The sequence below is a fragment of the Aptenodytes forsteri genome, unplaced genomic scaffold (assembly GCF_000699145.1).
Source record: "Aptenodytes forsteri isolate BGI_AS27 unplaced genomic scaffold, ASM69914v1 Scaffold102, whole genome shotgun sequence".
Taxonomy (NCBI): Eukaryota; Metazoa; Chordata; class Aves; order Sphenisciformes; family Spheniscidae; genus Aptenodytes; species Aptenodytes forsteri.
Window position 1 is genome coordinate 152303 of NW_008795771.1, and position 27017 is coordinate 179319.

General features: G+C 38.4%; 1 protein-coding gene across 1 annotated transcript in view; it reads right to left on the reverse strand.

The window, feature by feature from the left end:
• The window catches only part of GABRG1 (gamma-aminobutyric acid type A receptor gamma1 subunit), a 47103-nt gene that overhangs the window by 1633 nt on the left and 18453 nt on the right, over positions 1 to 27017 (reverse strand). The window contains exons 4-8 of the mRNA XM_009283592.1: positions 11578 to 11798; positions 8649 to 8731; positions 7221 to 7358; positions 6942 to 7094; positions 3665 to 3876 (exon numbers count right to left, since the gene is read on the reverse strand). Coding sequence (XP_009281867.1) covers positions 3665 to 3876; positions 6942 to 7094; positions 7221 to 7358; positions 8649 to 8731; positions 11578 to 11798 — 807 coding nt within the window. The remainder of the gene's footprint in view (positions 1 to 3664; positions 3877 to 6941; positions 7095 to 7220; positions 7359 to 8648; positions 8732 to 11577; positions 11799 to 27017) is intronic.

The window sequence follows — 27017 nt, forward strand, 5'->3', positions numbered from 1 at the left end:
ATACGTTGTTAAGGAGGCACTCTATTGCTGCAAGGACATTTTACCCAATGTCTCAAGGGGTGATAAAGCAGTGCAGTATCCACCACGTTTTCAAATGTCTTTACCAGATGAAGTTTCACACAGACTGCTGTTTCAACACTTTTTAGACATGATGACCTAGGGAGCTAATTATCATTCTAAAGGACCTCATTATTCTTTTCCGGTATGATAAAGTACTGACAACACTAACAAACAGCAGTTACATGCTTCTACCCTAATTTGAGATATTACAAACAGGGCTTATTTTTATAAAACATAAAAAGTAAGTTCAATTTTTTTTTTGAACTTACAAAATCATTATTTTGTTGAAGATATATAGGGAAAGATGTTTATTTCTGATTCACGCCTACTCTGGCTTTACAAGAATTTTCTGACTGTTGGTTCTGCCAGTGTAAGATTCATGGTATGATTCATTTCTACTAGTGGGGTAAAACAGGAGTCCCCAACTCAGAAACACCACGGGAGGAAGAAAAAAATAACAGTACTGCTTTTCACTGCTGATGTCACCAGCACAGACGGAAGCAGGCTACTGAATTACAGGTTTGAAGAAGTTGCCTGAGAGAGACAAAAAGACAGTGCCATCTTATAGACGTAACTACCTACAGGGAATACATAAAATGTGTGTAAGAAAGAGACAACATGAGGGAAAAGGGGAAAAAAGACCAACACCTCACAAGAAAATGACCTTATATCAATTGGCAGACACTTAAAAAAAACCCCAAAAACACATAGATAGAGTAGTACATGCTGATTGTTCATGTACATGCCTACTGATATTGTAGATAAAACTCCACGTATAGTGAGAAGCATTTATAATACAATCTGATAGGACCAAAACCAAATTATTCTGCATTAACACTAGTACATGTACAAAAGAAAGCCATTGTCTGTGGAGATCATAGCACAGGTGACGCATTCACTTCAGGTGAAATGATAATCAGAACAAGATGCACAACTAATTAAGTTTAATCTTTCCTGCTCAAACTCATTATCCTTACTAATGTGGATTTACATAAGCCAATTCATACTACCTTTCTTGAATGATGCCAGCACATATTTTGTAAAATAAAACTGCTATAATCATTTATAAAATCTCACCATTTTTTCACAAGATCATTTATTGAACCTTCTTGGCATCAGTTCCTGGAATAATAAGCTTTTATTGCATTTTGCGATAGAAATAGAAGACCTATGCAAGGCAAGTTTTCCAAGGAAAAAAACACCTGTAAATGAGAACTTTTCAGAAGGAATTAAACTGACTATTTTCATTAAATTGGTTTTTTGAGTTACATATCCATAACTACATGAGAAAAAGAATTAATAGAAGTCTTTGACAAAGATAAAGTGGGGGAAAAAAGAAAAAGAAAAATATGGATTTGTAATTGTATGACTTCCCATTAATTAATCAGATGGCTTCTTTAATTTGTTCTATTTGAACAAGAAATTTTATAGCTTTTTATAAAACATCACCAAAAGAATTATTTATCAAATTAGAATCCTTGCATCTAAGTATATTAAATTTAATCCCCCCCCCTTTTTTTAAGAGTGATCTCTTATCTAATACGGTCTTATAGCCACAACGTGCTTAAACATGTTTAAAGAATTCTGTGTGAAAAGATGGTTGTTTTTCAACTACTTAGAAATAAAAAGCATGCTTTAAGAACACAGTAAAACACAACAGAACAGTGTTTTGAGTATTATATTGCTAATTTTAATCTTAGTCCAAACTCCAGCTATTTGACGGTTGGACTCGATGATCTTAGAGGTCTCTTCCAACCTTAATGATTCTATGATTCTATTTATTCAATAGGTGTCATAGTTTCTCTCTCACTATTATTCTGCGTTTTAAATTGTCATATGCACTGAAAACCTCAAAGCATTTGGCAGATTATTGCACAAATGGCTGATGTGTGAACAGATTCTGGAAAGTCTCGTTACTCCACTCAATAGAGTATATTTGCAAACCACTTCAATGGCTTTTGATCTGCCAGCAGCTGATCTTTAATATCTCCCTGGTTTAAATAAGCAGTATTTCCTGCCCTCTTCCTTTTTTCCTTGTTGTGCATGCTGAGAGCAGACCTATTTCAGCTCCCTGTTCCCTAAGTGTTGTTGAGACCTCGTTGCAACAACCGAAAACTGAATCTGCTATGCTAACACTGGGAATTCCCCCAAATTCTGCAGCCTCTGTTATCTTTTACCCTCACTGCTCAGCTGTGGCCCTTGCCAAAGCCTATTTTCCATCCTTTCCATTGTGCTCACATTTGCTTCTACCACTAACAGGAAGGAGGCTTGAGGTTTCCATTTTCCAGTTCTCTCGGCTGTGCTGGATTCCCTGAGGATCACAGTGATGTACAACCAAGGCAGCACAGGGCAGTATTAATCCTTCACCACTAGCCTTGTCCTAAATACAGAGCTGATGCACTCAGACCAGCTCACCATATGAAATGTAAGAGCTCTCATTTCCCTAGTATTAAACCACAGCAGCCCCGCAGGGCACCCATAAAACAGCCTCCCACAGCAGCGCTGCTCAAAATGACTGCGCCAGCGCTTTCCGACACTAGTCGCAGAATGGATATGGTTCATAACAGGATTTCTGCATTTCCATATCTGGGCTTCTATAATTTCATTTCAACTTCTGTTTGATCTTACACAGGTGGTATTCACCCTTCACCCGGAACAGACAACTGACATTATGATTCAGCTATGCTCCAGCTTCCTTTGATGAAATGATCTGGAAGGGGGCTTTATAATATTGTCCTTCTTTTTATTCTCTCTAAAAGATGACTACAATCAAGCCTCAAATATTAAGACTAGTGTTCGAATGAATACGCTATTTAACACCTTTACCTCAATGTTTTATTAGTTTAAAGATTAGCTTTAAACATTTGTACTGGCTTCCAACAATAGATTCTTTGGAAGTTCCAGTATTCTTACTACACGAACAGAAAGCCTCTTAAAATTGAGTAATACTTGTTCCTGGGATATGTGGGGATTCACACCATACAAACATCAACTTGTAAAAGCAGAAGGTTCATTTTACCAGAAAGAAACATGGAAGTAAATGAAAAAAAAAGAGTTAAAGTAGAATTTCTGAAGTGGAAGGGAGTCAGAATACTGACCAATAGTAAGCACTTCTTTCTTTGCGAAGCTAGCAAGGTAAGACCCAAGTTAGGTGATGCAGACCCAAACAAATCCTCATACCTTCAGTCCATTTACATTATCTCTACTGCTACAGTCTTATCTATGGTTCTTTGCCAGGTGCTGTTTTCAGAAGCACTGTGCCCAGACAGAACTGTCTCCGTGGGCACACATTCCACGGACAGCTCTAGAAGCACCAAGGGCTTGGGCATGGCATGGAAGCATGGAATATTATATTAAACCACCCTCTAGCTTAGGCTCCTGTGTTCTCATTCACATATGAGTGGAATGATCTAAAACCTTTGTTCATTCATAGTATTTACAGAAAATGAGTACAAGCCCCCAACTGTAAAAAAAAAGATAAAATAAATATTAGTGTTAATTATCTTTGAACATTAGCCCTTCTACTTAAGAACCAGTCTCTCAAATTAATGCTACAATAAAGAGCATTCTGCATTTTTTTTTCTTCTTGTTTGGCTAAACTTACTGATGGCTTAGATTTTGCCTTCTTTTCTTTTCCTTTGTCCCCTTTTCTGTTGCTGGTAAAGTAATGCAAGGTGCCATACTCCATCAAGGCAGCAAACACAAAAATGAAGCAAACTGAAACAAAAAGGTCCATCGCTGTCACGTAGGAAACCTTTGGGAGTGACTTCCTAGCAATTGTACTCAACGTTGTCATGGTCAGCACTGTTGTAATGCCTGTTTGAGAAAGAAAGAAAAAAAGACAGGAAAAGGGAAGTGTATAAGTAATCCAATCATATTGTCACAAAAAAATCCTCAAATTAGCCCTTAATTCATTCATGAGGCATACAAGAACCGAGCCACAGCAGGGTTCACTGCTGATCACACCCACACACACCGGTGCTATTGCAAGAAGCCATCCCTATGGATCCAGTGGCCACCGTGGGATCGTACAGAAGGCAGCACATTTCACTTTCAGTTTAAATCCCTCCCATTTTCCACACACACTGAATAAACAAAGACACAGAGAAAGTTTGTGTAATTTTATAAATCTGTTAGAGAATGCACACATAAAACAAATACAATAGACAAACAGGTACAAATAAGCACACAGATTTTATAAACACAAAAAAAGTCCTTTGGCTCTTGAAAGATTAAAATGTACAAAAGGACACATTCAGAAAAAAAGGTGTATTATTTATCAGTGATTTCAAACTTCCAGAAAACATGAGAAAAAGGAATAATGTTTTCAATTGTGTGCTTCTGACATGTAGCAGATCAAACCAGATGACCTTCATGGCCTTTCTGGTCTCATTATAAGTTATTAGGTATTTTTTCAATACTAGAAAATGTTTCCCTTGATTCACTTACATACAAGTTAATTAAAAGAACAAGCCGGCCTTAATAGCGATGTGTTCAGAATCTCAACTATAGCACTCTTCACTGGTTTAACATTTAGAAGGTGTTAACACTTTCTTCTTATATTGGATGCTTCAGGGAGATGCAAAGCCTTTTTCACAGTAGTCCAAAATTAAGATGTGACCTTTCCTTTGGAGAGCAATACTTGAACACACAAATAATTTGTTATTTACATGCACAGGCTTATTGCAAAAAATATGTTACACCAGTCTAAGGCTGTCTATGGCTTTTAAATCAAAGCATGGAATCAGGGGTCGCTATGGACTGATCCTGCAGCAGGAAAGCAGCGGTGGTTTTGCATCAGATTTCCCAATGAAATTACATGCCTAAAAGGGCAAACAGATAACCACACAGTTTTTCAAAAGTGCTTCACTCCCACTACATGCTTTTGAAAATCAATTAGGCATTTCTCTGCATAATTAAATATCTAAATAACTTTAATCATCTCAAACCTTTTGCTTTGGGAAACCACAATCTGCCAGGATCTTTCAAAATATACAGAAGAAAAAGGCCCAAGCCTTTTCAGTGTACCGGACCCCAGCACAGCCTCCAGGTGGGAGTTGACGCCCACCATTCCCCTTACTGACTTCTGTTCAGAGGGGACAAAGGGAGACATGGATTTTCCCAGCCCTCTCCACTATGTGAAAGGCATACAGGGGGCTGTCACAGGGAGCAAACCTTCCACGACTGCTTGCCCCGATGGACCTTGCTTAGTTTTGGCTTTCTTGTCTTAATTTCTCAGTCTTTTTCTATAAAATTGTGTCTATTCGACTGGTATTCTGTTTCTTCTTCACCAGAACATCTGTATGTGAGAAAAGTCATCCTACAGTCTGTCAAACGATGGCTTCTGCATGTTCACACAAAAAGAGCTCGGAGTTAACTGCAGGGAGCTGTAAATATGATATTGCAAACATTTGTAGTACATCTCAAGTAGATGAAGGTTAGTACTGCTGAAGTGGGAGCATGAAAACTCTAGCTTAACCATGAGATCAAAAGCAACTTTGCTAGGTTCATGGCATAGAAAAAGTACTCTGTAAAAAGAACAAACTGGGTACAGAACTAGCAGGATACCAATGCAACAGTTTTTCCTGTTATAGTTAGTATCTTTCTAGAGAGTACCCACAATGATGTCCAATGATTAGTCAGCCAAAGAAATCGTATAATAAATTTCTAAATCAAGATTTGAAACTATCAAGAGATGGTTTCACATATTTATTCAAGATTTTCGGCTCACTTCACTAAACTTTGCAGTACTTTTAAATAGCATAAAGTTAAGACCCAAGACTCAGGTTTTCTTCCCTTACCTTTTCATTAGGCTACTGAGCCATGCTCATTTTTGCTTACTTTCTTTCTTTACCCATTAATCTTGCAGGCTTGACTGCACAGTGGTCCAGTTTCAGTGGGAAAAGCAGGGAGTTAACCTCACCCTTCTGGTAGGAAACACTCCTAGAATGTGGGAATGGTGTGTTCACAATCCTATAAGCTGATGAGGAAAATTAACTCACATCTCTAACTTCCTAAGATACACTCTCAGCTCTTGCTATTTCCCCCAAAATAGGTCATACTGCTGTCACTAGTTTTACTAAAAGCATCTGTCACTGCTAAGCTCGAAGTTGCTAGTGTGCGTCCTCCATGTGCACTCCATGCACCCCTGCCTATCCTGCATTATGTGGGGACTACAACGCTTCTCCAAGGCAGTGCATGAATCCGAAACAGACAAACGTTGCAGACTGACACCATGATAAACAGGTCAGCCAAGATGACACTAACACAGAATTATCTCTGTAGCCGAACTTGCAACACACTTCAGTACTGTCTGTAGTAAAAACAGGACAGTGAGTCAGTTTTTGTAAGTTATATGTTTAACTGCTTGAAGTGCAACATTTTGTTGCAAATTTTCTGTCCTACCCTGGGCTTAAAAGAACAACTGAATCATTTCTATTATTAAAAATACAACAACAACAAAATCCCCTAAAAAAAACCCCAACAGATCTTCACAGTTTTCACCTGTGTAGCAATGGCATCCTTTGTTCCATGATGCTAAATTAAGTTTAATCATACTTGTCAGACTAATGATTTCCATATTGCCATCCCTGGAGATGACAAAAAGAACATAAGGGAGAAAAAATGTATTTATGGGAACAACAGCAGATCCCCAAGGCTTGGATCAGGATATCCAGATTTCCATTCTGAACACTCCCTCCTTAAGCCCTGCTGCGCAACCACAGCAGGATCCTCCTACTCTTAATCTTGCAGTTCAAGAGAAAGGGTGACCAATGGTCACAATCTGAAGGGGAATAAACTGTGGTTGGTTTACTCCCTGCTGCAGATTTGTATTCCTGGGGAGTACCAGACCCTTCAAGGTTGAAAAAAGACATTCTTACCCAGAGAAGTCCTTGCAGGAACTGCATCCTTATTGATCCAAAATGACACCCATGAAAGAACAACTGTGAGTATACAAGGAATGTATGTCTGAATAGTAAAATATCCCATACGTCTGCTGAGATCAAAGAAGATTGTCATAATAATATAATCACCTAGAAATTAAAAAAAAAGAAAAAAATACTTACACGACATTGAAAATGGCTTTCAGTTCTATCTTCATCTGTTAGTCTTGTTCTACATAGATATTACATGAAATAAAACTTAACACTTTGCCTTACCAGACAAGGTATGAGAAATTTCAGTTGTATTTCGTAACCCTACAAATGCAAACTGATACAATCTCCAGTATTTTGGATCTGCCACTTCAACAGAAGTTTTCTTCCATTTGTACTCAATTTCATTTCTGGGGTATCCATCTAGAATAAAACAGAGAAAATCAAGCGTTCAGCCACAGTATATACCAAAGCATGTTTTGTGATGTCTGGAGTTGTTTATAAACTAAACCAGGGCTATACATAAAGTGGATCAGAAAGAAAGCCAATCTATAGTCCACCTGATACACTTAAAATTTAACCACAAAATATCTAGCATCAGTTTTAAGCCTAGCTAAATGTATGATCGATCAAAAACTATGCAAATACAAATGTTTAGGAAATATCTACACAATATTCTGGAACTTAGATATGAAAAACTCCCTCAGAATCATCACTATGAATTAATACACAAATGTAATATACATTATAATTAAAAGACCACAAAGAGCTTAAAAGGACAGTCACTTATTAGTACATAATTTGATAAAATTCCTATTGTCATTTATTGAAAATTTCTTTGTCTATTATTCCCAGAATGGATTTTTGTGGCCTGATTCACTGTCCAGTACTTCAACTTTAAGGAAGTGCAACCCTTTTGATTTTCATGTGCCTCACACACTGCCCCACATTATCTTGCGGAAAGGCAGAAATGAAATTAAGCAAGAGTCGCTTGTGTGGCACAACTATTTAATCAATGGAGCTACCAAAGCACATTTAGCTGGAAGCACTCAAGAAGGAAGTACTAAATGAAAACATTAATTTAAAAAGAATCACTGAAGTTTGATTTCATTGCCTATTAGGTTTCACATTTAGGAATAAATCATTTAGTTGTGTTCAGGTGGTTTGGGTTTCTTTTGCCAGTAATAGCACAATTCCCTTAGGAACATGTTGGGGTTTTTTTGATATAGTTTATATTAAAGAAATGAAGCCTGAAAGTTGTGTTTCTTGCTCACATAAATAAGTCCCACTGAAAGGAGAAGGACTTCTTTCACTGATTAAGCATTTACAGGAACAGGTTGAAGAAGACAGATCTTATTTTTCCTTTTAAGTATACCACATGGAACTAATTCAAAGCTGGCAAGTCTGGCAGGCATAGAAAATAAAGTTCTTCCAGGGCAACAGATTTCTCTTGACTAGAATGGGCATTGTGTCAGATTCCTAAGCAATACGATTATTTTTAAAGTTGCAACTAAATGAAATGCATGTAATTCAACTCATTCATTACTGCATTTAATAATGCATTAAAAATGCAATAAATCTAATCAAAACATAAACAGGTCAATTCTTTCCTTTACTACAAGGCTTTAGAAAGTAAATACTTGCTCTCTTGCTGCCAGAAATTAAAGCCTGAATGTAAAGAAAAAAAAAATAAAAAAGTATTTTACCACCTACAGCTTGAAAACTCCAGTGGACAGGAGTGTTCATCCATAGGAAAGTTATGAAGCTGAAGATAACATTCAGCATTAATTGTCAGCCTAATTAGAAAAGGAAGGGGAAAAAAAAAAAAAGAAAAAACATTATATTCAAGCATCCAGACACATCAGACTAGATAGTAAAGAACATGCACAGAAATCAGTTTTGCCAATTAATGGATGTTACGCATAGCCAACTGTGTATCTGCAAAAAACATCCAGCATCACTGCCAAAGAACAAAAGCTCTCATCATATGCAACCTGAGGACCTGCACTGTTTCAGCTGGCATTTTGAGCCATATCAAAAATTTCAATTGATTTGGGGGGATCTCTCAGCTCTCTACCAGAAATAGGGGATAAAAGGGGGGGACTGAAGGCAGGGCAAGGAGGGGAGTTTATGAGAGCAAATAAAGGAAGCTTCTGAAGAACACATTTGTCAAGTCAAATTGCATTTGGCATAATTGTATCTGGTGGCTATATACACGAGAGAGAAAGTGGGGACACTTGGGCTTGCTCTATACTCATGGAAGCAGCTCTGATGAAGACAGTAGCACGGATAGGAAAGAGCAGACTTGATATTTCTACTCATTTAATGTCTAAGGCATTCAAGTAATTCAGGCAGCTAATATACACTTTAGGAGTAGTTTAGGACTCATAATGGTTTCAACTGAATCACTTGCTGCTTTTGAAAACACTATCACAGATTTCCAAAGACCTTCCAGGCAACCAGTGCAAAACCCAGTTCTGCTAACTTTCACTAGGAAACTAGAGTAAGGGGCTAGACTCCAAACTGCCTTCTTTGCATTCAAAATAGCTCCTTCTTTGTTGGTAACACAGTGAAGAAAGCCAGAATGTCTTCTAAAATCAACTTTGAAAATTAACATAATGCTTACATACTGGACTGTATGCAATACTAGACAAAAAGGGAGGGGAAAGGAAGATTCTGCCACGCGCTGCCAGAAAGCCCTGTAAGTCCGTGAACAAAGTAGTTCTTCTACACAAAGCATCACTAGGACCTTTCTAGAAATCTGCCCTGACCAAGACAGAGGTTTATAAGGGAAAAGTGTATTTGTTGCCGGGGGGGGGAGGGGGAGAGAGAAAAAAAAACCCCACATTTCCAAGTAAAACACTTGCATCCCTCTGAAGATGCTTTACAATTTGCCAACTATGGTATATGTATTTACTGCCTTTGTTTTCCATTTTCAACCTTTGGATAGTCAAATGCTTCAAGAAAAAGAAAACAGAAACAGACTTATATTAAAAGCAACACAACTAGATCTGGAATCACTGATGGGTGCAACGGACAGACCAAGGACTACCCTCAGAGGAGACTCAGTAAGCCTAACAGAATCACCACGTCTGCTCCCTCAATTACCAACGGGGAAAGAGTGGTGGTACAGGGGAGACCGTGAACCTGGAGCACTGTCAGATCCTATTATTGTTCCTTCAATAACCAACATATGAACCTCTCAGTGTTACTCCACCTTAAGCCAAATTCAGGCCATATCCTCACCTATGCAGATGTTTGCATGTTGCAGTGCTGGGTGAATACCTGCTCTGCTGTTTTGTTATTAGCTCATTGCACTTTATAGCTCATACTCTAGCACAAAAATTCTAACCTATTGCTCTGGGAGAGCTCACATGTTTTTTTTGGTTGCATTTGTTTGTTTCTTTGTTTTACTTAGACCCTGTTTAAAAGAAATTTTATATTGAAACTGAATGGACAATGGAAGGATAAAGTCCAAGTATGATTCTAGAATTGTTAGCTACAGAAAGAAAAAAAAAATTAGCATGTGAACAGAAGAAGCTCTCGAGATTTTTATAAACATCAGCATAATAAACTGTTTAAAAACTGTTATTCAGAGATATTTGTATGCTCTCAAATGAAACATATTAAGAAAAAATTGAGTGAAGAGAATCTTTTTAAAACATTCTGATTCTTCTTACTTCTGATACAGAAGACTTTTATAAATTGTTCATACAACACAACTAGCCTGCATATGAAAACAGTGTAAATGACTGAAAAGAAAGTAATTAAAAGGTGCTACTTTTTGTTTAAAATAAATAAATAAAAAAAACTCCTAAGAGCAGAATCAGATTTATGGCATCCTCTGCATGGACTGCTTCTTGATCAGCTCCTAATTTATTGCAAGGGGGTTTAGGCATACTTAAACCTGAGATGACCCTAAAATGCTTTCTGTAGACTACAGCCTTTCAAGGACTGTTTGATAAGTGACTCAAAAATCAGTATAGATAGCCAAGATGGTAAACTTAAAACCAGCCCAAGCATCCCCCATTTGCCAAGAAGAATTATCACCAGCATGTTTGCTTATGCCTGATTTGGATGAACAGATTTGTTGATTTTAATAGCTTGCAAGGGTAAACATGTGAAGAAGTATATGCAGGACTGGGGCCTTAGCTTTAATCAAACTTCTTATGATTTTTATTATCTGAAGCATTTCACCTTTTACTTACAGAATATAATTTGGTGGAAATTAGATACAGAAGTATTTAGAACAAAGTCTGCAATATGACTATATGACTTTATGCAATATGCAATATGACTTTATGACTATATCTGCAATATGTTAGTGACAGACCACCACATCGTGCTACATGCTACATAACATCTTTTTTTTAATCTTGCCTGGACCTAAATGAGATTAAAATTTTCTACCCCCTTCAATTGTCTCTACCCAGCTATCTAGGCAATATATTTCAATGCTATTAATTTCATATTTTTAATCATCAAATCATCTTTCTTTTTTTTTTTCTCCTTTAGTAAACTCCTTGCAAATTCCTGTGGTCCAGAACAAAAGACATCCCAAGGATTTGATTTACATTCATTATTTTCATATTCCTGGTCATAATAGTTTTTATTTTTTTCTACCCAGTTAATAAAAACCCACCTTAGAGTGTATAATACTCTTCCATCACTCCAGATTCGAAGCAAACGATTTGGAGTTGTAATCCAGTGAGCATCAGATTTCCTTGAGTTCCGGAAGAAAGTGTCTGGAATCCAAATTTTTCCAACCATGTTGCTATTAAGCATAAGCACTTTCATTGAGCTGTTAAACTTTAGGCGACTGTCATACCACGTCTGGGCAAAAATTATATCTATGGTGTATTCCTAAAAACAGAGAAACAACCATACTCATGTATACATTTACCAAAGTCTGCAAGCAAAGAATTTTTAATTCATACATAAATCTAAGGCCACTTCTCCTATTTTCTTTTGTATTACCATTTGCATAGCACACAGCAGCCTGTAACCCCAAACTGAGAAACTACAGATGAAAGACGTACACAGCCTTCTGTCCCTACCTCCTCTCCCTTGACACACATTGATCAGTTAAGGAAGAGGGGACGTGATGGGAGCTTGCTGTAACGTGGAGGTACCCGCATACTGCAACCACCTCTGGGGACCCTGGGCAGAAATTTAAGGGCAACCTTAATACCTCAGGGCTAGACTGTTTGTTAGGGCAGAGATTCTACATCTCTTAAGAAGCAAACCAAATAAACTTTCTATGTTTTTTCCCCAAACTTTACAACACGCAATTTAAGATCCTTCAAGAAATTTCGGATTTTGAAAAATTCATGAATATGCAGGAAGTAAACATCACAGTTTGCAGAACTATCCGTTACCATCTGCCTCATATACCTACCTACAGACACACCAAAGTATACATAATCATAATCAGGAAGATTTCCCTAAAGAAGTTCCACTTTACTTATTAAAGCCTCAAGAAAGCTCCTTTTGTGATAGAAAGTCAAATTCCTCAGCAGACTTATGGCCAGAAAAGAAAGGTGAAAAATAAAATAAATAAATAAATAAAAGGAAAACCCACAGCCTTTTAATGAGACAATTCTTGACACAGTAAAACTTTAGGGAGATAAACATTACAGATGCAATGAAATACTGTTTTTCAAAGAATCCAGCCAGTTGTTCCTGCACTCCAGACAAAGGAGCAAAGCAGCAGCCTCTGTTGTATTTATCACAGCTCCAGATCATGACTCTGACCTTAAGGGCAACAGTCTCTACTTGACAGCAGATGTGATCTTTCCTGCATGGCTGCCCCATGAGGGCTCCAATGAGCAACTCAGCAGCTCCTTTGCAGGGAAAAAGAGCTGGAGACCAGACGTAGACTCTTGGTGCTGGTTGTTCACCTCTCAGTTATGGGATGAGTGGGTAGGGGGAAAAGAGAAGGAGACAGTGGTTCAAACTTTCGTTTGAGCCAAAGGGGTCGCTGCTAGTTTACTTGGTCAATAAAAATGCACAATGCAGTCAATTCTGGTTTTAAATAAAATAAAAGTGGAAGGCTTTGCTGTTGGGGGGGGGGGGGGGTTTTATTTTTTTTTTAAAAAATATTTTACTTTTAAATAATCACAGCAGCCAACTGTACGAGTTACAGACTCCTCACTCATTTCTGCAACTGATACCACCCATCTCCCAGGAAAGTTTATGACATTTTGCACTTCATCCTTCAGAAGTGCCAAGGCAGATATTCCAGGACTACCTAAATCTCTCTCAATTTTCCCACCTCTCCAGGTGGGAGAAGAACAGGTTCAGGAAATAGATATGCAAGAGGGAGATTTGCCCTTGCTCTGTGATGTATGGCAGCTGAATTACCACCTGGACTGTGGTAACTTAGTGACTCTCAAAGGTTATAAATAAATAGCGTATGAGGCAAACAGTGGAGGGACATAGGGAACAAAAGGACTAATCAAAAATGCATTTTAGAGATGACTTTTCTCTGAAACTCTGCTTATTCCTTGCATTGCAAGGAATGGAATGCAATTCCTGCATTGCCATCAGGGGAAGATTCTGCAGGTCAAAACAACTCCTTCATTATTTTATTTCTGTAAACAATGTTCAAGACACCTGTGAAAACCCAGGGCCTGTTTAACCTTAAAATTCACCTTTCTGTGCTCATCCATAGTGGTTACAACTGGAAAGGAAACTTGCCTTGCAGTAGTGTAAACAAGAGCCCGAGGCAGTGCACCGGAGAAGTGTTTTAATGGGCTTAAATGGAACAGAATGAACAAAGATTTACATGTTGCCTTTACAGTACAAATAGGAGAAAAAAAAAAGTCAGTGAGTGAAATCAACAGACACGAGCAAATGTATGGAAAGAGCAGACTATCTGAGTTTGAAGGTGCTGCTCTAAGCAGCCACTTCACAGTAGCACTGCATTGTCTGAGAAAAAGAAATTTATCAAAGTGTCATTACAGTCAAATCTACCCAGAGCAAGAAAACTCAGGTTGCCATAGAATACCAACCACCTTAAAAAATTAAGATAAAAAAGGAAGAGGAGAGCACAGATTATTTTGAACACACAAAGCAAAGGAACAAGGAACAGAGACCCAGATGCTTGTATTCTCTTACCTTTCAGTATTAAATGTGCAAGTTTTTATCATACCCATGTATTACAGGAGTTGTTTAAAGAACTTTTGGGGAAAAAAAAAAACAACTTTGTTAAAATCCTTCATGATACATTTATCACTGTTCAAAAAGAATCTAATACATAATAGTTTAATATCATAAAATTAGTAACTACTTGTTTCCAAGTATCTTGCTGAATGTATAACGAGATCCAATTGCTAGCCTCTTGTCACATACCTGCAGAGGGTGGTCCTTCATTTGTAACTTCAGCACCAGACATATCCCTCTCCCTCAGGAGTCAGCCAACCAAAGGCATAACCCTACTATTCATCCCACCTGAAAGACATGGACTTGCAGCCTCGCAGTGGGTGGCAGCAGCAGTCCACCCGTCTCTCCAGCAGGGACCCAGAGTCAGTGCTCTCTGATTTCTCCCAAGAACATTTATTTGGCTTCTAACATCTGCCTTGCTGAACATTGCTACCTACTTCTTCAGCATATCTATTTGTCCTATGCCTCCCTGAGACCTCTCTGTTTTTGAGGGTCCATAATACATCCTGAGGCTTCATACAATGCATCTCACATGGGATCACATTTTCAACCCATTATACCTAAACTGCCTTTCACTCAAGTGAACTTTAGCATAATGTCCAAGCACATACATGTACTCACATTGTAGAGGTGCAAGGCATTTGAAAATGGGACTCATGTATATTAGCTTCCTTTCTGAACACAAGTTTCCCTTCAGAAGAAGCCAGATGGCATAGGTCCAAATAGACCCCAAGCAGTCACCAAGCACAGGCAAACATATAAGATGATCAGACAACTAAGAGGCTGGCACCATGCAGCTGTGACAGTATAGATGCTTGAGAGCAACAGCCTGAAAGGGAAACTATGCTAGGGGGATTATCAAGAAAGTTGGATTCTTTCTGAAAATCTAGTTTTGAAATGGGCCTGAAATTTTCAGATTTTACGAATCCATACACTGAATTCCCTTAAATTTGCAGTTCCTGAACAATATTTCATATTTCCCTATAAGAAGGGGAAATCTGGGTCTCTAAAATGTGTTGAAAATGAGGCAGAAAAATCACTATACTGTCTTTTATGGAAGTACTTTGTTTCCAAAACTAGATGAATAAAAGCCCTATCTTTGTTTAAACATCATATGAGCAAGCACAACAGCACACCGTATTTATACATCATACTTTCAGTGCAACAAATCTTTCTGAGCCACTATTTTGTTTTCCTTGTTTTCTTACAAAAAGTTAAATTTAACACTCTTATCACTACTTCTATTAGTCTTTCATAAAACTCACCATTCAATGCCACTGTGTAACCGTAAAAATTGGTTTACTACTCTCTCTTTCAAATGAAACTAATGATAAAATAACCATGCAGAATAAAATGGAATCAATCTGTGGCTGCGTTAGTCACAGCCTGAGCAAAATGCGTGCTTATTCATATTTAGCCTCACAGAGTTCAATAACCATGGCACACGTTAGCTCATATTTGGCATTTGATTAGATCACTGAACTCTTTTTTGCACAGCTGGCATAAAGAGCCCACCTACTTAATTATTTACAGATAACTGCAATCCTCCTCCATCTCTTTCCTCTCTAAAAGATCATAACAAACTTCGAAGGCTGGAACACAGTGACTAATCAGAGATTACCATTAAAGGGCCAGGCAGTGAACAAAGTGTGAATATTGACAAGCAGGCGTATAGTCTCAGAGAAAATAATTTAATAAATAAAAGCAATTACTTCAAATGAAGTAGGAACAGCTACTGCATGGGAATAAATGGAATCCTCAACAGCAGTTTCATTGTCATGCACAGTTCAATTACAGTCAGACATGAAAATGGGCCAGTGGATTCATTTTTTTACTGGAAAGCTGTGAAAGAAAGGGAAGCAGATACCATCCTACACGATTGTTTCTCAGCACAAACTGCATCACACCAATGGAAAAAAATCTCACAAAGCAGAAAAACCATTTTTCTTGGATATTTTGTCTGGCAGTCTCACAACTGATTTGATATCCCACAGTAAAAAGTGTGGAGAAGTCAAACAATGAGTAGATTCTTGGCTGGATCACGTTAACTGCAACACATTTTGTCTGAGAACAGGAAAAAAATGACCTGGTTTTCTGGGGCCAAACACAAAAGCAATAAAAAGTCCCAAAACCAAACTCGGAGCTGAAAAATTGTGTTAGCCAACTACAGGCCTGCAATACGGTTCATTACCAGTGAATTTCAGAGAAAAAATAATAAATACATCCTCCTGTCATTTCATCTTTGCTCAGAAACCCACCCCAGTTTTTCTCCCAGATTCAAAATTTCACCTGAAGGGCACCTGGAGTTTTCTGGAACGCAACAAGCTAATTCAGAAATCTGTTTCAGAGGGAGCCCCTGAACTCAGTTCGATTACCAAGTGTGACATGGCTTCATCTTATTCAGTTATCTGAGCTTTGAGATATTTTCCCCATGTTTCTTCATTCTATTCAGCTTTCTAATTCCTTAAACTGGAACTTTATGTGAGGCAGGCAGGGAATTCTTCAGAAAAAAAGTGAAGAAGGGGAAACTAAAGAAAACACTCTACCAACCTATATGTTTTGACATTGAGATGTGATTTAACATCAAAGACTCAGTCTAGTATGCTGATTAAGAGGTTTAAGCAGCAAAGAAAGTCATAGACAAAACTGGTAACCACATGTTTTCCTAAGAGGTAAGCACCAAATAAAGCATCAAGCATTAGCCAATTTATCTTCATCTTGCCAGTGTGCTGCCAATAAACACTTGTAACCTTTACCTTTTCCCTCACCCAAATATCTCTGGACACCAATAAGGGGCTATTAAGTAATTTATTAAAATACTTAACCTATCTTTGATATATAACTACTCTTAACAAACCTTCTAAAATGTGGTTGGTCTCCCTGGTGGGTTACTTTAAAAGCCCTTAAAAAAGATTTTTGAGCTGCTTCAGGGCCAGCAACGGTTTCAGAGCTTTATCCCCATCGCTGGGACTGAAGCAAAAGTAGAATTTCTTGTTTTGGTAAACCATTTTAGTTTGCTCACTAGAGCAATCTAAACCTAGTGAACTTAGGGTGAGATCTAAAAGATCCAACAAATCACAATGATTCATTGTACATGTACATGTAATATTACATTAATGATACTGCAGCTGTGGAAGAGGTGGGGGCTGCAGGAAATACACTGAACAGAAGTGCACAGCATCTGCTCCCAGAGTCTTTTACCCAGTCAGATTGTTATAATTGTACAGATAATCAAACTGGAGGATGCAATGAGAACATAAGCACAGGGTAAGTGGAAATATGGCAAATCATATCTACAGAAGGTGAGAGAGTACAGAGAGACCTACATAGTCACAATACAGAAAAAATCCATCACTCTTCACATCATAATTTGGCATCTGTGCTTATCTAGTCCTTATTTTGAACATGCAAAGTGACAGATGCAAACAACAATATGAATAAAAGGCAAGATTTATTTCAATGCTTTGTAGATTAGAAACTATAATTAAAATCTTGCCAATAGTCAAAAGATTAGCTAGAAAAGTAAATAAAGCACTTCAGTAAAATCTCTGCTTTTATTTGATCAGCTTAGATTTTGGGCATTTGAAGAGAGCATAAGGAGAGGAAGTAGATTATATATATAATCGATATAAATTCCCACACTGAAAATGATATAAAAAGTTTTGCTTTGCTTTTCAGTTGGAACTCAAACTTTTCAGCCACTGCCACTCATAAACAAACATTAAACTACAGAAAGAAACAGAGAAGACAACTCAGAACAAAAAAATCAGACATAAATACATACATATATATTAAAAACCCAGGAGTGAATACTGATATGGATTAAAGGTTGGGCTTTGAGGTTGTCAGTAGTAATTTATCAACTCCATGACTGTACTTTCTAAATTCTGCAGCTACATCTACCTTCCTGTAACTAGAGAGACTCAAGCAGTCAAAATTGGTCCCATAAACAACTTTAGCAATAAAACTGCACATTACTCAAGCATACATGGTTTTCTCCAGTTTCCTTTTATAAATAAGCTATAAAGTCTCAAATGCAGTGCTTCACCTTTCAGTATAGTGCAACTGCTTTTAAAGCAAGATTAATTGCACAGTTATTGTTTGCTCTTTTATTTCCATGGTTTTCCTGTCATGCTCCAAAATCCCAGCATTGATGGCAAGGAGACTTATCTGGGTTTGCTTTCTACCCTGCAACTCCTGTAAGATACATGATCCTAGAGGAAATACAGCACTCCTATCAGTTTAGCTTTCTGGTTGATGAGGCAGTCATGCAACTCCAAATATCAATCATCTGCTACACTGAAGATATAAGAGCATGGACAACTGTTAAGAACTGCCTGATAGAGCCTCTATTTACTTACTGGTCCTAAGGGCATAACCCTTTGTGGGGCTAACCCTCTACAATAGAGACACTACTGTTATTCAAAAAGGTGAAATCTCATGCAGCGCTTACTGTATGCTAATGAATGACAAACTCCAAAAAGTGTTTTAGATGTGCATTCTCCATGGTGGTTGAAATAACCATCCAGAATGTATGAGACCTGATGAAATTTAAAATCATACAACAACAGAATAAAAATAATAAAGGCCAAGATCAACAGGCAGGGAAGCTACATTCACTTACTAGCAAAAGCACATTGCATTTCCTAATAGCTATTTTGTCAGTGCTGGCACCCCTGCTAACAAGGTAGTAGGGCAAACACTCTTCCCAAGAGTGGGTCTGCTTCCTTGGCAAGCAGCTTTGAGGTGCTGCCGCAGGAAAGGACATCCAGACCATTTCCCCCCCTGCGTGTAAAGTGAACTTCCCATAGCAGGCACCGTGAGAAGAAAAATCCTGTTCCTGTAGCTGCCCAGCTTTTAACAGAGGACGAGGTCTTGTAGTGTCAGCACAGGTCCTGGCACCAGCCATTGTAGGAGCAAGTGAACGACAGCAGCTTTCCTCTGGAGCACAGCAGCGAAGGAGGCAATGATAACCTGTATGGTAGGAGCCATTGTCGAGGACAGTTTCTGTTGCAACAAGCTGTTAAAAGCTATCGTAACAATTAAAGCACATCCTCTGCCTTTTTTCCTGAAACCCAGTTCAAATCTAAGCTAGCCGAATTATTCCCACAACTGGAATGCAGCATCACAAATTTCATATAGACAGACAGATTAGGAATTAATAACAAAGAACAGGTGTGTAATGTTCTTCAAGATATTTATCATCTATCTGACACAAAGATAAGAGGTACAAGACAAGGAACTAAACGTAGCTTGTCTGAGCTGCAGACATAAGGGAGACAACCACAGCAGAAGCAGACAGAAAGTATTTGGAAAGGATATTAAGGCATTGGAAGTAACAATAAACTGTATGACAGAGCAGCCAAGCAGTCTGTGCAATTTTGGGGGGAAAAGCAGAAGTAAAGCACTGTTTGGGTTAGCTTTAGCACTAGTCAATACCTTTACCTTCTCAGTGAAGTACTATGTGGTGCTTGTATTAACATTATTCTTGGTTTAGATCATCTCAGATAACAACTGAATTGTGCAGGCACTCAAATTCTGCTTATACAGGGGACACATCCTCTGCAAGGAGCTTACGGTTTGAATTTAACATAAAAGACATAATTTGGGAAGACAACGGGGACATAAGCAAAAGGAAACAGAGAACCCCATACTACTCAGAATTGCAGGTAGTGATTTTAACACAACAAAAGCTTAATAGTTTGTGATATATTGTAGCCTCCACAGAAAGGGGGAAAAAAAAAAAAAGAAAAGAAAGTTTAAAAAGGAACATGATGAGAAACAATGAAGCGGCTTTGCAGACATTTATCAAAAGTTTCTTTCAAGCATAAATGGTAGCTTGGGAGAAAGTGGTATGAAAAGTTGAAAGGATGGGAGCAGAAGCTAGTGAGATCTGAGATAGGAAATGGCTTCTTGGGGGAAAAAACCAACTAAAAATGGCTGGGAATAGGCTTTGAAGTGCCTTGAAAGCAAAAGGAAACTGTTTATGTGTGAGGTCCACTGAAAGAGGAGACAGAGGAAAAACCTGAGCAAGAAATGACTCAGTAGAAACAGTGGGAAATTCTCTCTGTAGGACATCTCTAGGTAGTAAGAATGGAGCAAGACTGCAATTGGAAAGGTTACAAAAACATGTTATAACAATGGGAGTCTGGACAAGAGATTCTGTGTGATGGATTAAAAATTAAAAAAAAATAAAACCCCTCAAAGTTGCTTTGCAATCAGAATTTGCAAGACTCCAACTGAGACCCTACTCCTTGTTCTAAGATCCATCACATCATAGAAAATTTTTAGATTTCAGGCGTTAATGACATACAAAATAGTGATCATCCACAGCAACTGAGAGCATGGAAGGGGCAAAAAGTGGGAAGATTTAAAGCTATGATTTAGCCATACTGAGCTGACTAAACATCTGTGAGCAGATATGAGGGACGCAAGGCAATATTCTGGATTGGACAAAAGGAGATACAGAGAATAGCAGGCAACTGACACAAAAAGGTTGCTGATTTCATGCATGAAACTACCAAGAAGTAGTTGAGAGCAGGAGAAGAGAAGGTAACCACGGAAGACATCCTGTGCAGAAGTACCAAAGGAAGAGCTTTAAGAAGTACATTCACATCAACACTTAAGTAGATAAAGTACTGGGAACACAAGAAAATAAGGTGTTTGCTCACAGCACACTGACAGACTGACCACAGATAAAAAGGAAGAAGCCTTTCAGAATTATTTTCTAGCCCCAACCATGTCCACAGCTCAGGACTTCTGCTATTTCTTTAACAAATTAGCCTTATGCAAATACAGAACGCTAACATCTGAAATCTCAGATACTTCAAAAGCAGTTTGGTTATTGCTCTGGCTGTGGATGCTAAGAATCTGAGATGATATAAACTGGATTTCCAACCAGTATATGCTGGCACACTCTACTGATATCAGGGGAGTTAAGTCAAAGTAATTTTTTTTTTTCCATTATTTATATTGAAACCATGCCAACTGTGGCTTAAGTGATACAATGGTACTACACAAAAACAGTGTCTCCTAAAGCATGAACTAGTCTAACACAAAATTTAAGAGTGAACCACAGCACAAAAAGACTGCAGCCTTAGATTAGAGCATTGCTAAATGGCACACACAAATGAGGGCATATTTTACAGCAAAGAACATAGATTTTTCTGGTATCTTGTGTCGAAACTTAACTACCTGTCCTGACTTCATATCTATTAAGGGACAACCAGTAAACAGCAGCTGAGAATAGGACAAGTACCAAATGCTGTTTAACGTGGGGGCTGAAAAGATGGCTGTACTCTGGTTTGGTTTCAGAAAGTTACTGCAATATTTGTCTGGCATACAATGGCTGCCTTTTCCCTCATCCCTCACCATTCCCTTCAAAATGATCACAGAAATTGGGAGTGACCCAGGAACTGCTGTGCTGAGCCAGTATGAGCAGAATATTGCCTGTACTTGGCCCATTCCCCTGAAACCGAACAGGGCAAGCTTAGAGCTACCTTGCAATAGCAGTAGGCAAACTAGCTGCCTGCAAGAGCCAGGCTAATCAATTTAAGCTATTTTTTTCAGAATAAAACAGAAAACATTCATGAAATTGTATTTGTGAAGTATTACACAAGTTCCTAGAGCTGGTAAAATAGGAAATACTAACAGACATAAGGTTTTTGACACTTTCAGATATTTCATAAAGAAAAAATGATGCTCAAACCTACTGAAGGAACATTTACTCAGCTGCTGTAAATAAACACTGTGCTCATCAATCTCAAACACTCATCTGAGTAGCAGTCAATTAAATCTGATCACTTACAGTGCTGACAGGCACCAAAACAATTTGAATCTATCTTTCCTAATCAAAATAAAAGAGAAAGTTTGGAAAAAAATTATTATTCTTGCTTAATCCAAAGAAGATGCTGTATGATAAGAAATAGGTAATATTTAAAGACTTACTGGTACTTCTGTCCTGATTTATGAACAAATATTCCTGCCACTTGAAAGAGAATGGAACCAGCTTGCATAAAATGCACACACCTGACTCTCCAAAAATTTGCCATGCTTGCATGCTGAACCCACGCCACCTTAGGAAACCTCATAAATTCTCAAACATGGGCAGGAGTGCATCCCTCATGCTCTTCCTCTCAGTCTGTCATCATAAACCTCATAGAGACAATGGTTCTCCTCAAAACAGTCTTCTTCAAACATGAAAGCAATTCCAACCTCCAGGAAAAGCTTCAAATGCAGTTCACAAACCACAACAAGCCCTATCAAGCCGTGTTCATCCAGTCCTGAAATATTGCTTGTCATGGTTTAACCCCAGCCGGCAACTAAGCAGCACACAGCTGCTCGCTCACTCCCCCCCCGGTGGGATGGGGGAGAGAATCGGAAGGGTAAAAGTGAGAAATCTCATGGGTTGAGATAAAGACAGTTTAATAGGTAAAGCAAAAGCCGCACACACAAGCAAAGGAAAACAAGGAATTCATTCACTCCTTCCCATCAACAGGCAGGTAGGTGTTCATCATCTCCAGGAAAGCAGGGCTCCATCACGCGTTACGGTTACTTGGGAAGACAAAGCCACCACTCCGAATGTCCCCCCCTTCCTCCTTCTTCCCCCAGCTTTATATGCTGAGCATGACGTCACATGGTGCTCGCTGGTGGGGTGGGGTGAGAAGCAGAAAAGGCCTTGACTCTGTGTAAGCACTGCTCAGCAGTAACGAAAACATCCCTGTATTATCATCAACACTGTTTCCGGCACAAATCCAAAACATAGCCCCAGACTAGCCATTATGAAGAAAATTAACTCTATCCCAGCCAAAACCAGCACATTACTATACACTGCAGCATTTGGATAGCACTGTGATTTATTATGTTTATGTTTCTTGTATGGAACTATGTTCACTTAGACACACAGCTCTCTGTAACAGACAGACAGGGAGGGAGGGGGAGAGAGAGAATTCATATTTTTCCTTTTATGCACTTCTTACTTTGGATTTTTTCCTATTGTTTTTGTTAAATCCTTAAGTCAACGTGGCACGGTTTACACAGGTAAATTGAAGTACATGCCTAGGTATCTGCAGGATCAGGGCCTTGCTAATTCCAGTATCTATTTTTGTCTCTTTCTAAGCCTCATCTTTCCTTTATACTAGTTACTATTTGCTCAGTAACAAAACATTTAATATCATTCAAAAACAGTTAAAAATACATTGATTTACAGAATAATGCACACAAAGAGTGTGCATCTTTGAGTACTGGATTTCAGGGTAGCTTCAGATAATGTAACTTTGGGTCATGATTATTTATATTCTAGTGTGCTTAATGTAAATTACCTGGCACTGTAAAGTAAGAGTACAAAACCTTCAAACCTTCAATACAAATTTAGTGACTAGTAGAATAAGTGCAGAGACACACCTGACCGCAAGAATAAGTGCAGTGACACACCTGACCGCAAAGCACCCTCCACAAGTACAATAACATTGAGTAATCTGTATTAGGATACTGATCACATTGATACTTGAATACCTTAAAAAAAAATAATTAAAAAATCTGCTGCTAGTTACTGCAACTTGAAAATGAAATGGAATTTAGAAGTCAAAGGATACTTAAAATTCACCATCAGCACATTCTACACAAAGTCATAAATGGTACAATATGACAGGAAAAATTGTATCCTAACAGTGTCCAGGCTGTGCAGTCTGTGTACCAAAGTAGCACCTTGTGTATTCTGTGAATATCTGATTTGCTCAGTGGTTTAGCTATCTTGTTAAAAATAAGAGTGCTAGGCTTCAAAGAATGGCCTTCAGCTTGCAGTCACGGTAGCCTTCATTGGATAACTAGCAAAGATTGTGCGACAAAAGCTAAATCATCTGCAGAAGAAACAGAAATATTGGGAAATAACAAGGAAACCAAACTGTTTCAGTGAAGTGCAGTCCTAGAAATTTATCCTGGAATTTTCAGACTGATCCTTCTAATACTGAGTTCCATTAATAAATACAAAAGCTGAATAGAGAACATCATCTGCATCCACAGCAAGGGAAGAAAAAAATATGTAGCCCTCAAACACACTAAAATGGCAATGATAATATAACGTTTCAAAACGTTAAATCATGACTTGGAAACACATGAAAGAGCAAAGGAATTTTAAAACATAATTTTGTTTCTGTAAACATACATATTTATATATGTATACACTTACACACAGACAGATATAGACAGAGGTAGAGCATTTTCTTTTGGCTAGTTTTTAATCTATCAGTCATGATGTCTATGCGTCTCTACAGAAATGATCTGCCTCTTTCTAACCCTTTCCCCATTTTTGTTACTTGACTATTGCTCCACTATTTACTATATGGAACTTGATCAAATAGTCAACGTCTAAGGACAGGGAAAGTAAAAACTTTTCTTTTTGCTCTTCATCTTTGGCACAATGACGCAATACTGCTTCTTACTTAAGGAACTGCTCCTGTATTCCTTCTCCAAAAATTTCTCTCATTTGGGGTAGCAGTCTTTTATTGTCATGAGAGTTTTGATCAAACAGAGATTACAAGATCAGGTATTCTCTTAGTTAAAGGAAGGTAAAAATGTCTTGGAGTGCTGCCATGCCTCTCCCAACCCACTGAATTGCACACTTGCATGGTCTTGTCAGACCACAAAAGTTGTGGCACTGGCATGGTTCTCCCCTGGACCCCTTGGGGTACCAGTAGCACAAAGAGTTATGTATTTATGAACACATAGGGTTTGGGGGATGAATACAGGACAGAGAAAGCTAATGAGGCCCGCAGGCAACATGGATCAACATGCATTTCTACACAGGGACCATATATCAGCTTCTGCTACTTGTACCACCAAACAGAGTGGTTTTTTTTCATCTTGGTCCTAGTTTGGAAGGAAAGATAAAGGCAGTAAGAGCCTAGTACATCTACATTAAGTGCTCAACTGAATGAGCTTCCACATAGAGGAAAACCAGGCTCTAAATATTCATCACGTGTAAATTCTGCTAAGAAATCCCTAGACCACTGCAGAGCTATTGAGGATCAAGACTTCGGCCATAAAAATGAACTTAGCTGCATTTTATGTGATTGTTGCATGATGCATAGCACAGGTTAGCTCTAAAGGACAGATGCAAAAATCTTTAGACTTAATGAGTATTAGAAGCCTAAATACTCCACTGATCCAGACGTTTGTTAAAAATGTTTACTCAGGTTGCAGACACCTAAAGAGATCACATGCTGCAGAAGAACAGCTCTTAAGCATGGGGTGTTTATACCATCTAGAATTTTGTGTAGACCTTTGTTAAATGGTGAAAGCCAAAACACAACAACCTTCAAAAACAAATTCTAATGAATGTCATACATACACTTAAAGCATCCCGTTTATGAAAGTGAAAGTCTATCAGATAGTAAGAGGAAAATAGACTGAATTATAAAAATAAATCCGTTTCCTCTCATACGTGTCTTCTGAAGCTTTCAAACAAACATACTCCCTTGATCTGCTGCTTCAGCATCATTGTTAGAAAAAACACTCTCTACATATTGTATCCAATTTGTATCCATATTGTATCCAAACTAAATAGTTAAAAGACCTCATTTGCCAGAGTGAATTAATGTATCTGGCAAATGAGTAATCCAATGGGGAATCACAGATACATGTTCTCACATTAAGTGATCAAATGAAGGGCTAAGGACAGCTCTTGAAATAGAAGCAATTTTTGGATTATTGGTTAACAATCTCAAACAATATTGACTCCAGGGGAAGTGCCTTCCTAATGAAACCAACCGCTCACATAAAGCGAGCTTACAGGGTCAAATCTCTAATTATTTTTTTGCTGAGAATGCTGTTTCCCAGATTAAAAACATCTTTTTTTTTCATTCCTTAATCAAATTATTTGCATATATATGGTTTTATTTATTTTCACAAACATTTGATTTTTGTAGTGATGTTAGATGCTCATATGATCCAGGTTCCTGGAGTCCAAGCCCAGTGAAAGCAATTGCTCTTTTATGAAGGCCATAGTGCCCTTAGACTGTAATTTAAATTGCTAAGTAGTTCTCTGTGCATTTTTAAAAAACATAGAATAGTTTTTGAAGTTCTATGTCTTAATGACATTTACCTTATTACCCTTTGGTGACATGCTTCATTGTTATCTTTTTTTTAAACAGAAATCAGAAGGTGAGAGGGATAAACATTCAGTTGATGTACATTATAACCGTTCGGATCCTGCTCTCTAATGAAGTAATATGCCTTTTCAACACGATGCTATCCTTACCTTGGACTAAAAGCCAGTATGACGGGCTTTTATTAGCGCCATGGCAAAAGCATCACCCCCCAGCTCTAGGAGAGCTCTAGCAGATGTGGGGAGACCTCTAAAGGAGTGACATGAAATAGTCCCACGGCTGATACTGTCATTACTGCAAGTGCGGTGCATGATAATGCTGCCTCCCAGGCCCTGGGCTGAGCAAGCAGAAGGCAGCTGTGGGCACAGGCGAGGCCATGGTACATAGCAGCAGGGAGATTGCCCAGGGGCTGCAGAGACAAGAATAGGGCATGGGAGATGGGGCAGGGCTACCCTGCAAAGCCAGCCACATGCTGGTTCATTAAAACTGGAAAACTGAAGCTGTAAGCGTTTCTCATTTTCAGTTCCAGTGTATGCAATACCTACTGGCCACAGGCTGAAGGACTTACATCGGTTAACGGAAAAGGGAGCCTCTACCATTTGCTATATCCTCCTTACAGGTAGCTGCCTGTCTACACATTTTGCTCCCACAATAAGTTCCTTCAGAAGAGGATAGGATGGAGAGAAGCAAGAGAGAGAGACTGCAGCAGGAAGACAGACAAAACCAAAGACACCACTTATACTGGGCATGGAAACTGAAAAGTTTCCCCCACCCCATCACTCTTCTGCTCTTTCGTGCATTTCTTTACGTACAG